The following is a 12,370-nucleotide window of genomic DNA, read 5'->3' as shown; positions in this document are numbered from 1 at the left end:
TTGGATTACGTCAAACATCCTCCTTGGATTAGCTTCATCGTAAATGAAGTTATAATCTTACCAGTTTCACAGCTGGGCCCAGTGAAGCCTTGTGGGCAGGCACACACATTGGAAGCAATACAGGCTCCTCCATTCCTACATCCATCCTTGCAAAATGCTGCAAAATGCAAAATTACAATATATGGGTAACAGAACTACACTCAGGTGGACATGGTCTGCTGGCTGGCTGGCTGGCTGGAATGCTGTCTGTGCGTCACTGAAGGCAAAGTCTGCCTTCTCCTAAGGATAGAGGTCACAAAGAGATGGTTTATGCCCCCCCTGCCTCACTGGCCAGATGGGCTGACAAGCTACAGAAGGAGATTAGAGTAAATCATCTGAAGACGACAGCTCCCATATGTGCTCCTTCACATGCACTGGGAAGCAGTGAAAGGCAGCATCTTCCCTAGGAACAGGCTCCTCCTAGAGTGGTACTCGTCTTCTCTGCTGCCTAAATAAAGGGCTGAGCATAACAGGCACAACTGAATACCAAGCTGTCTGGCTATCTCAGTCCTGCAATCTGAGAAGCTCTGCTTACATATTTTGGTGCAGAATTTTCCAGTTGTGTATGCTTTAGAGTCGCTTCTGCAGACCCAGAAATGCAACCAGCTCTGATTGAAAACACCGTAGCTGTTAATTGCTCGGTTGCATCTGCAATATGGAATCAGAAATGCTCCAGTCATAAGAAACTGTTGGTGAAACTAGGAGATGGAGGTTGTCACCAACACAAAGATTGCTTCGGGGCATTCTTAACCAGCCACTTGTAACTAGCCACTGGAGATGCCAGGCTTTGGTTTGCAGCTGCTCTGCATAACAGCACCACTGATGAGGTCCTAAGGCTCATCTGACATAAAACTGTTAGCAGTTTGAGCTATCCAGCTCTCAGATTTGAGGCAGCAGCCTTGTGGTGAGACCTTCGGCCTGAGTGAGACATCTGAGCGTCCTGGTGCAGGAGTACATGGTGCACAGGAGTACTGCTGGCAGTGCAGTGCATGAAAAGCTGCCAAAGGCACGGGGGTATCCAGGTCTCTCTGAAGGATGCTGGCATCCAAGTCAGGGTTGTAGAGAAGTACCTTTCTCAGATTTTGATACACAGGCTCAGAGCCTTCTCCTGCATACTGCCTTTTCAGTATTGAAGACAGAGAGAGGGAGGGAGGGAGGTGATGTACTTTTCTTTCACTGTGGGGCTAGGTGCCCTCTGAAATGTCAGAGCTCTTATTCAGGAGACAGAAGAGCCAAATGCAGTAGGTTCATGTGCCTTCTCTTTGATCCAAAGAAATCGCAATCACCTTTTTGTAAGCTGACTCACCTCCAGTAGAAGAAAAGGGGAATACTCCCAAGGACAGTACAGGAGTGTGCAGACAGAGCTCTCTTCTGAGAGGAGCTGCTTTGGGTTTGAACCTCCTCAGGCTAAGACTTTCTTCTCATTCCCCAGAGGAGAGAGCCCAGAATAAAAAGATATATTTGCTGACATGTCTCCCTCTACCCATGTGTTTGACTGGAAGTGGACCAGGCTTCCATGCTTTATAGCGAGCTCATTTGTCTTTGGAATATATAGCAAAATTGTACTGTTACTCAGGAATAACTAGTGCTAAGATCTTAATCAGACTTAGCAATGAAAGAAACGCCAGGTTGTTTAGCTTTGGTAATACACAGCAGCAGAACATATCTATAGGACATTCCAGTGTTAACTCTGGCCCCTTAGATTCTGACATCAAGAGATCAAGAGGACTGAGGCACAACTTCATGGAACACTGGGTATGCTATTGCTGCATCTGGCCCACATCTCACATCTGAACCCATTCCTCTACAGCTATACTACTTCTATTTTCAATCATTCTCTAAATCCTATGCTCAGAGGTTAAGAACTTCCAAGGGTTTGGGCCCAAGTACCAAGTATCATTTCTTCTGATTTGAAATGCAGCAGAAATAAAAGCAGCATTATATCTCTGGGAAAGCATCTTTCTAAGAATAGAAGTATAACTTCTAGTGTTTACAAGTGAATGAGAATAGTAGAAAACATGATACCACCTCACATGTAGTAAATGTTTTCTGTGTCCATGTCTACCGCTTTTCTCATTTACAGCAAAAAGACACAACATACCAAACAACTTTCAGTTGATCCAAGCAAAACAGCAAGTCATTAAACATGGGTAATATAGATCTGACAATGTTTTCACAGCTGTAACTTCGTTGATAACTGTGGACTTTCTTGAATGGTGTAGCACCTATAGAAACTGTTAACTTGACACAGAAATGAAACATAACTACTTCAAATTTTATAGCCTACTGTCATCCTCAAATTACTGTAAACTCTGCCAAATGCAGTGTATATCCACCTGTGAAGATCTTATAGGTGTAGGACCTAAGTGTCTATCTTGGGATTTTCTCTGCCTTGTTCAAGGCATGTGACCAGAATTGCATCAACTATGACAAAGCATCTCATCCAGTTAAAGACTGACAAACCCTCAGGTTTCCAGCAGCCTACCTTTACAAATGGTACCATTTCCCGTGTAACCCGGCTTGCAGACGCAGTTGTGCCCACCCACAGTGTTGAAACAGAGCGCATTTTCATCACAGTTGTGCTGGTTTGTTATACATTCGTCATGCTCTGAAAAGAGAAACAAGAATGGGATGGTCCTGAATTTTTAAAAACACAGCAAAATAAAAGCTTCATATAGGTTTCCACGTTAAAAAGAGATAAACACAGTAGCAGTTACTGACAATAGGGCTATGTGAACATATTACTATGGGATAGCCAGGTTATTCCTTTTTAGGACATACTAGTATGTGATAACTGCACTGCAGCATAATTCCACTTTCATTACCAGGGAGTCACCATCATTACACTCTCTATGGGGGCTCCAGTGTTCTTGTAAGCATTTTCCAAAAAGCCAGCTAGCATACTGAAAATCCATATGCTATTTCTACTGCATAATTTATTCATGCCAGTTTATCTTATGCAGGATTCTTAGGGTTTCCTTCAGAAAGCTGACTAATGGTGTGAGATGCACGCTCCAAACTGCAAAAGAACAGGTTAGCAGAAGGCAGGTCTTCAAAGTGTTTTTCCTCCCTTCAGTCCATACACAGCACTTTATTAAATGAAATAAATAACCAAAAAAAAAGGTCTGCCTGCATTTCAAGGGACTTTTAGCTGGCATGTCCTAGCATCACAGTGCAACGAGACTGCTCAAACTGGTGACTAGACTTAGACGTACTGAGAAGTGCCCATCTTGGGAATAAACTAAAAATCTGGACCATATGATTTTGTGTTAATTTGCAATGCACTGCTTAATCTAAACAAAAAAAGGACTACATAAGTGTTTAGGTTACAGAATATTTTAATGTTTAATTTGTGATTTTTAAGAAATGGTAAATGCAATCTCAAAATAAGATGCTCTAAAGTGTCATTTCAAAATGATACATGAAAAACTCTATTACTTTCAAAATGCAGTATATTAGTCTGTAGGCGTCCAAATAAAATGTTTCCATCTTCTGGAAATATTCCTTGCATTTTTGTTAAATCAACAGTATTCATCTATCCATAAATAATTTCAGGCCCCTGAAATTTTAATTTCAGGGAAACCAGCTGTTTGGGAACATAAAGGCACCTAATTTTAATCAGCGCACATGGAACTAACTTGCATCTGTTTTCATATGTGAGGTTTTCATAGCCATAATTCTGCACAGATTTTAGCAAATTTTATTAGTGCAACTTATGCCAGTTCTGGCTATTTGACACAAGTATTAAATCTGGAATCAGATGCTCTTTCTTCCCTCATTTTGTGGGGTAAGACTGTTCTGAATCTTCCTCTTTATAAATAATGAGCTGAAATCTGCACATACCCTACAGAGTTGTCAGGAAAATTAATTGCTTAACATTTGCAAATCACTACGGAAATGTTCCACTTGCTATTTCAATAGTGGCCATAAACTGTAAGAGTATAAAACTGGCAGAATGGCACATCTCCAATCCATCAGTAGATGTAAATTTTCCTCTAGGCAAGTACCTGTTATTTAAAAGGGGGAAACATTCACCTCAATATAACTAATAAATTTTAAATGCTACAAAGGTTTAGTCTTATTTTGGTTGCTTTGTTGTTGAGTTTTTATTTGTTTGGTTTTTAATAACACTAACCTGATATCCCTCTTCTAAACAAGAACTTACGTGTCTCTCATATCACCAGTCATGCTCTCCTCAACTGGATGCAGTGGAGCACAGGCTGCAGGCCTCTGCCCTAAAGCATGAGATTTAATTACTTCGCTCTCGGCATGAATAATTAAAATTGTTATTGTTCACCAAATGATCCAGGCCCTCTAAAATCCACTTATGATATTTGACTCTGACCTCATAACATAGTGAAATCTCTCATGCTGGCTGAAATAGTATTTATGCTAAAGCACTTTATAAAATAAAAGAGGAATAAAGTAGTGACCACATAAATTAGGTAAAAAGTGTTATCAGTATTGTGATTGTATTAAGGAAGAGATTTTAACAGGAATGGAAGAAATCAGAAAAAAAAAAAAGAATAAGGGTGTTCTACAATCCTTCTAGATTTGTTTCTCTGTATCATCTGAGTTTAGATTCAATAACACACTTAAATCCATTTAAATATAGTGTTTCTTCGTATTGTTTTTACAGTCAGCTTACACTTCAGGATTGGCTCTTTTGTGGACTGATTACCTGGTTAAACTGCACCCAAAAATCCTGTACATAAAACATGTCACTACATCTACTCTTCCAGCACATGGCACACTATACACACCAATTTAAAGAAACAATCAGAAACATGTTTTTCACTACAAATAACAAGATAGACGGTTCAGCTTTATTAAACATAGATATGCTTAAGGGTGGTGTTCTGTTGATAATTCTTCATTAGTTCATGCTTATCACTTTGGTTGCTTTTTTTAATCAAACACTTGGAAAGTCACCATAAAAAAGAAGAAAATTGCAGAGATTGATTTCAGCAATCTTAAATATCAAATCAGGAACTGTAGAAGCAGATAGGACCATGCATTACAAAGAAGCAAAACAGTAATTTATAAAAGAATCATTAAAAGAGAACCAATAACACGATTTTTATGTTCCAAAACCAGTATAGAAACCTTATTTGCTCAACTTAGGAATGTTTAAATTTTATTTCTGATGTTGCAAGAAGCAACACCGAGGCCATTTATTTCAAGCATCTTCAGAAATCATGCAACACACATTTAATGGAAGTTCTATACTTAATCCACTGCACACCATAACGAAGATGGAGACAGACCAGGTACAATAGTATTACAGAGGCAAAGAAATAAAAATTATTTTTGCAGAGAGATTTTAATGATTAATGAACCTGAATTTGCATAAACATCTATTACAAAGAGCAAATGCACTGTTTTCAATGATGCCTTCTAGAGCTTTATTATCTAATACATCTTAATTCCATTTTGCACTGTTCAGGACTCTCTGCTCAACAGTGTTAAAATTCATAAAATCTCTGTTCTGGGAAACAAAGGATGTTTTAAATACACTATTTATATTGACTAAACTATCTCTGGAACGAGGTCTTTCTAGATAGAGAAAAAAATTTAACTCCAAAATTTGCTTTTGCTCCATGGTAATAACGATAGTAACATTTAGTGCATATGAATGTCCCATTAAATAGTTCTTATGACACAGAAGACTTAAAAAGCTAAAAATTATGTGATGATGCAATTAATTCACTTATGCACATTTGTATGTGCAGTTAATACAATATATACACACACAAAAATATATATACACAAATATATATATATATGTACATACAATAAGGGTGATGTATTTTATTTTACTTTGGTTCATTTTTAAATACTACTCCAGAATATTCCATGTGGTTAGCTTAACAGAAACACTACTTCAAATGTCTATCTAGCAAGAGAGACTGCTGGCATAAACTGATCAGGACCCACTAGATGCTGTGATGTATGCCAATGTAATGACAACTGAGGACCTGTCTTACCAAATTTATTACCTGTGCAGATATTCTTGCTGAACTTGGTAAAATTTAACATGTTGTCCACAAGGTGTGGCACCCACCTCCACATCAGCACTATTTAACATAAGCCTCCATCCTTCCTATTGTGTATTTCATGATTAGAAATAAATAAAAGTCTGTATAGCATTTCCTACTTGCATACTGCAAGACTTCCCAGTATTTGCCTTGTGCATCCAAATTCTGCAAATATCTAAGAAAAATATAGAAAATAAACATAATCCAATCCAACCGCAAATAGGAATGATGACTAAATTGAATCACTTACTTAGGGGTAAAGAATATTATGCTGGCAGTTTTCCTGAACCATCCATTACCAACACCAGAAAATAAGAGCCGAGATGATGTTTATGATGCAGAAATGCACAAAAGTTCCCAAAAATATAAATAAAACACATCCCTGCAATTGTAATCTTGGAACATGATGTAACAGATATTCATTGCTGAGTAAGGAACATGTGGACCAGGATTAAATTAAAATAATTTAAATAAAGAGAATATATTAGGTATTTTATCCTTTTGATACCTCTGCATTCCTGAACTCAAATTACTTTCAGCCTCGTGTCTCTTTCCCATTGATTTGATATAGATTCATAGAACCATGGTGACTAGCTGGCCATCTGATGTGACAGTGACAATAGATAAGAGTTACTTGAATTATCAACAGATAAGAGTTACTTGAATTATCAATAGCCAACACACTTTAATGCCCACTTACAGTTTATCTTAATTACAAGGGGTTTTTTTCTCCACCTATAGTTCATGTACAAGACAAAAATTAGTAGCAATTATAGGTGTAGTATGGAAAACTTATTCCATTAAGACTATTTGGGAAGTGACAAAACGTTAATTTCTTTAGGACTTCGTATTAAGTCAGTTAAACTCTTAATTGGTAGGGTTACTTAAAGTCTCAGTATAAGCACACTATTTTCAAGGAGTAAATGCTGTAATTTTATTGAATTATGCTATTTGCCGGAGAGTGTCCAAAGAAGGTCATTGAAACGGGTGAAGGGACCAGAGAACAAGTCTTACGAGGAGTGTCTGAGGGAACTATGGTTGTTTAGCCTGGAGAAAAGTAGGCTCAGGGGGGACCTTCTCTACAACTACCTCACTGGAGGTTGTAGACAGGTAGGGTTCAGTCTCACCTCCCAAGTAACAGGCGATAGGACAAGAGGAAAAGACCTCAAGTTGCCCCATGGGAGGTTTAGAATAGATATTAGGAGAAAATTCTTCATTGTAAGCATTGTCAAGCACTGGAACTGACTGCTCATTGAAGTGTTTGAGTAACCATCCCTGGAGATATTTAAATGACTTGTAGATGTGGCACTTAGGAACATGGTTCAGTGGTGGACTTCGCAGTCCTGGGTTAGACTTGATGATCTTAAAGGCTTTTTCCAACCTAAAGAAGTCTATGGTTTTATATTTTCCATATCTGTAGAAGTATACGTTTATGTTAAATTTTTGGATTGATATTCCCCAGTTTACTTTTCCATAGATATTCCTTAATTCAAATGCAAAATGGAACCCATGTTTTAATTACTCATAGAATTACCGTCACACAGTTTACCCTTAGTTAATGCTAGAGTCAGCATTAATCATTAATGACCAGAAGCAGCTGTCCTCAGTTCAAAGCTGGGGAGTCCAAAAGCTAGGTCTCCTCTGTTCCCTGCTAATCCTGTTGATTGATTTTATCTTCATCCACTCCCATATATCCATGCTGTTCCTGATCCCCATTTTCTAATTCTTTCTTCAGTGCAGCCAGGAACAACAATTTCTGTAGATCTATGTTCAGAATTTTCCTACTTTTTTCTTTAAATTACATAGGTAACAAAAATAGTTCTGGCATGTGCTTGTTCTATTTTTAACATCTGTTTAGAGACCATCCTGCTTTCTGAGATTCTGTTTCTGTCTGTAATTATTCAGTTCATTGTTGTTCTTCAGGGAGAACAGCTGCCACCATCCCATCCAGATGTCTATTTCTCTCTTTCATCTATTAGTTTATTTACTTATTCTATATTTGGTGTTAATGTAGTAAAAAAGGAAAAATAAGGCAACTGTAACGAAACCTTAGGAAGAAAATCCACTTGAGGATATGTCCAAAATTCAGCGTTCCTTTTCCTATCCATATGAGAAAGCTCCAGAATTGCATCTTAGTTATACTACCAGGAATATATAATGGGGAAACTATATTACTGGCAATTAGGATGTAGGATTAAAACAACTGAAAAAACACTTGACCAAGAGAAGGAACAAGCACTCATTCTCCTTTCATCTGCCTGCGAGGCTAGGAGAGCTTTGGAGAAAATTCCAAGGTGGTTGTAGCTCTGATGAGACTCGAGACAAGGTATAGACCTTTGGAACTGGTATAACTTTTTTCACAAAAAAACAAATCCCGACACTGAATGCGATGATGAAATTGATCCCTAAAATACCTCATGTTTCCAATCACGAAGTTTTTTTCTCTCTAGGAGAACCAAAACTCTTAACATGTGTGCTGTTCTTTACCAAGGTAGATAACACAAGAAAGATACTGGGACCAAAAATACGCAGAGAAATACTGCATATTTACATGCAAATATAACTTTAAAAATATGAGACATTCTAATTCTAGTTAGCACTAGTTTTTCAAAAACTTTCTCTGAGAAGATTTTCAATTTTATGTTTTATTTTACAGCAGACTTTTGTCTAAAAAACCCTATTTCACACACCAAAGCCTAGAAGAGGCATGTACTCTTTTCCCTACCCTTTTACTTTAAGACTCTTTTCTTCACACAAAATCTCTTTTCTTTATTTTTTTCTTATTTGTGTTTTTGATGTTCCTCCTAGACTGATGGAATACATAACTCTCACCTCCAAGACCCTTTGAATTTTCCAATAAAAATATCAAATTCTATAGCTCTAATATTGGATTTTATGGCTCTAAACAGGGTATGCTCTCCTCTAGGACTCAACTTGAAAAGCCTAACACATGACTTGAACGTTGACCAGTTCACCTTTCCTGTTATATCTGCACACCAAGAAGTCCATGCCAAGATCACTAGGCAGTGAACTTGGAACACTAGGAAGACAAAGATATACTGTCAGCCACAAGTTGATTGGTAAAATACATATTTTGAGGCAGGTCTATCATTACTCCCTCCATCTTCCTCCACAGCTCTTAATCAAAGCATTTAAACTTTCTTAAGTCCACCTAAGTTTCATCATCCTCAAAATGTGTTTTGTAACTGTGATTTCCTATTTAGTGGAAAAATACATATTTTTGCAAAATACACTCTTCTCATTGAGGTTTCTATTGTAATATTAATCAGTGTTACTTTCATGTAACAACATGTGCATTTTTATACTTTTCAACCAGTTAGGCAATTAAATATATTGAAAAATATTTCGCCTGACAGCTAAAGTTAAAAAAGCTTTAATTTATCTCCACTTTCCTTCATGTCTGCCATTTTTTATATTCCCTCTTGAATAGAAAAGTTTAAGGGAAGGATTTTCTAAAGCACTTAGCAGAGATCTAACTGTTTTCCCTAAAGGAACATCTGTAACTCCCACTGATTACAGTGGCAGGACTGTAATGCAAATGCAAAATGATTTTGAAAATCCCACCTTAAGAGATTCCAGTCTAGACATAAGGTCTGTGACCTTGTCACCCACTTCTTTTTTGTCTTAATTCAAACTGATCTCTTAATATCTTGCCTCTTTTACCAGTGACATTTTAAAATGAGGTTTCTACCTTTTAGAAGGTATTTCTTCATAATTTCATCTTTTTTTATAATGCATCTAGCTAGATGCATTATTTTTTCCAAGGTAAATCTTATTTAATTCCAACTTGTATTGTACATGAAACCTCCCAGGTACTTATGATAAACTGATGCTTTCAAAATCTTCTTTTATTTTGTTCAAAGTGACAACGATAGCAAAATCTACATCTATAGTAATGCTCCCTACTTTATTGCTAGTAGAATAGCCAGACTAGAGCTGCAAATACAATTTTGTCAGTCAACTGATTTTATTTTACTTCTCCTAATTTCAACCCTTTTTATTTATTTATTGTTTCCTTACTAAAAGGCTCCATTTTATAACAAGTCTGCCACCAGCAATAGATATCCATCGGATATTTGTCCTCCAACCTACATTCATTTCTGTTGCACAAATAAAGCTGTGAAGTAATCTGACTGCTGTTGAGGCTCATAACTTGCTGCCTGTTCTCATATTTCACTAGTAACATCCACATGACTCGAGGGCTCCACAAAACCACCTTTGAACCGTTTTTCAGCACAGAGTTAACAGAAGGTTGGATATACACAGTGGGACAAAGGAAAGATGTCTCAATCAACTACTGGCCAAAGCTGGTTTGATAAAATATAAAGGTACTTAAAGCTCTCTAGAAACAGTTGGTGCTTTTCTTCCATTCTTTTTGGGATGGCATCGTGACCAGGGTTTGTCAACACATTCCAGGGGCTTGTAAAAAATCAGTTAGAACATTACAGCATCATTATCAAGGTCAGTACTTGAAAACAAGAGGCACCACAGTGGTGGATGAAATGCTGCTGTTGCTTTGATCCTTCTCTTATCTGCAGGAATCTGAAGCAACTTACCTAACCATAAATATTATAAAACAAATGGTATTTTCTGTCCTCTCATGCAGCAGGGAGATTTCTTAATGCATGGGATGTTTCTTCTCATTTCCCTGGCAGTGCTGTGACTCAGACACTCAGATCACTCACTGGATATCAAGGACAGTACTATTTTTGACAAGACAAGAGGGAGAGGAGGCTTTCCTTAAATATTGTTCCCCTTATTTTAAAGAAGGTTCTCTACTTGAAAACATTATGCTTCGGTGATGGTGAAGTAGAGCAATATTGATGCTTTTGCCCTTTCATCAGCCTTGATGTCGTCTCTAGTGACGCACCAATTTTCCCTAGGGTACATCCTCCCTGACAGTTTACAAAGGTGCACCAAAACAGCACAGTAAATGTATCCTTCACAAACACTGCACATCAGCTGCCTTCCCTGGAAACAAAAGCACCTGGGGAGAATGGTATAGTCAGTTCTCACCACAGCACAGTTTTAGGGAAGAGCTAACACACACGCCCAGCCTATAAGCCATGAAGTTCTCCTGGCTTCCGCAGTTCACATGTAGAGCTTGATGCCAGGACATAACCTGCAGAGCCTTCTGGTCTGCTTCTAACAAAAACCAGCATAGCATAGTAATGAAGATGCAATGAAACTTGCTTTCATCCTCCTTCCCCTACCCCTGCAATGTTATGAAACTTGACACTGGCTAACTTGTTTCATGGGTAGATTTTCCAGACCACACCATGTTTTCGTTGCCACAGTTCAACTATTAGTGTCTATTGAGCTTACAAGTAATTATTTCTGTACTTAACTGTGTTATAGAATCATTAAGGTTGGAAAATACCTTTAAGATAGTTATGTGCATTTTATACTGATAAATAAATATTTGCATAAGCAGATCTTAGCAAAATTTATATATCTGAAAAATTCTGCCATCAAATTTGCTGTCCTGCTTAAGGACACCATAAATTGTTCTAATAACCAGAACCATAAATTATATATAGTATACAGTACTGTTCACATCTCAAAAACTCAAAATCTGAGTTTAGAATCAAATCACAGAGTTAAGAAAAAAGTAAACTCTGACCTGATATTCCATTTTGCTACTATTACTATAATCCCGGGACAACTTCACCCTTATAATCCTACTTCCTTCATATGGCTGCTCTTCAGAAAAGGTAGGATTTAAGCTGAGGTACTGTGAACAACTTTGGAGGACTTCAAACTAAGATGAAGCTCACCCCATGGAAGGTGTACAAAGTGAATAAACACAGGGTATTCAAAGCAGACTGGAATATCTGTTCACACTGCCATCAAGCACAGACTCTATTTACTTCTCAAACACTAAAATTATGCAGACAGAAGTTAAGTACATCCAATTCCACCTTCTGAAGGGCTAGGAGCAAGGTAATAAATTTTTCTTACTATTTGCACACTCCAAATTTATTAAAAACACACAAAAAATGAAAACAGATTACTCTTGATGAACCCTCACCTTTCCAGAAATCAATCTTGTCTTGAATAGGACTGGCCATTTAACACCACTTTGAACAGTGTGAAACCTTATCTTTGTTTTTTTAAATGCACTGTCATTAAAAGATTCTATGACAGGATTCCAAACCCTAAACATTAAAGTTAACACTGTGTGACAGCTGGTGTGTTTCAAACTCATCACATTTACTGGTCTGTAACAGGGTAAATGACAAATTACCTGCTGTAATTACTGTTGCTGACAA

At 37.4% G+C, this 12,370-nt stretch overlaps 1 protein-coding gene across 1 annotated transcript in view; it reads right to left on the bottom strand.

Moving 5' to 3' along the window:
- NELL2 (neural EGFL like 2) overlaps positions 1 to 12,370 on the bottom strand; it is a gene marked incomplete at its 5' end in the record, with an annotated part of 62,489 nt that overhangs the window by 35,823 nt on the left and 14,296 nt on the right. Inside the window, 2 exons of the mRNA XM_039385375.1 lie at positions 62 to 157; positions 2,525 to 2,647. Coding sequence (XP_039241309.1) covers positions 62 to 157; positions 2,525 to 2,647 — 219 coding nt within the window. The remainder of the gene's footprint in view (positions 1 to 61; positions 158 to 2,524; positions 2,648 to 12,370) is intronic.

Source organism: Pipra filicauda, unplaced genomic scaffold (genome assembly GCF_003945595.2).
Source record: "Pipra filicauda isolate LSUMZ 115617 unplaced genomic scaffold, ASM394559v2 scaffold40_size4127951_pilon, whole genome shotgun sequence".
Classification (NCBI taxonomy): domain Eukaryota; kingdom Metazoa; phylum Chordata; class Aves; order Passeriformes; family Pipridae; genus Pipra; species Pipra filicauda.
Note: the sequence above shows the minus strand (reverse complement) of the source record. Positions and strands in the feature narration are given on the sequence as shown.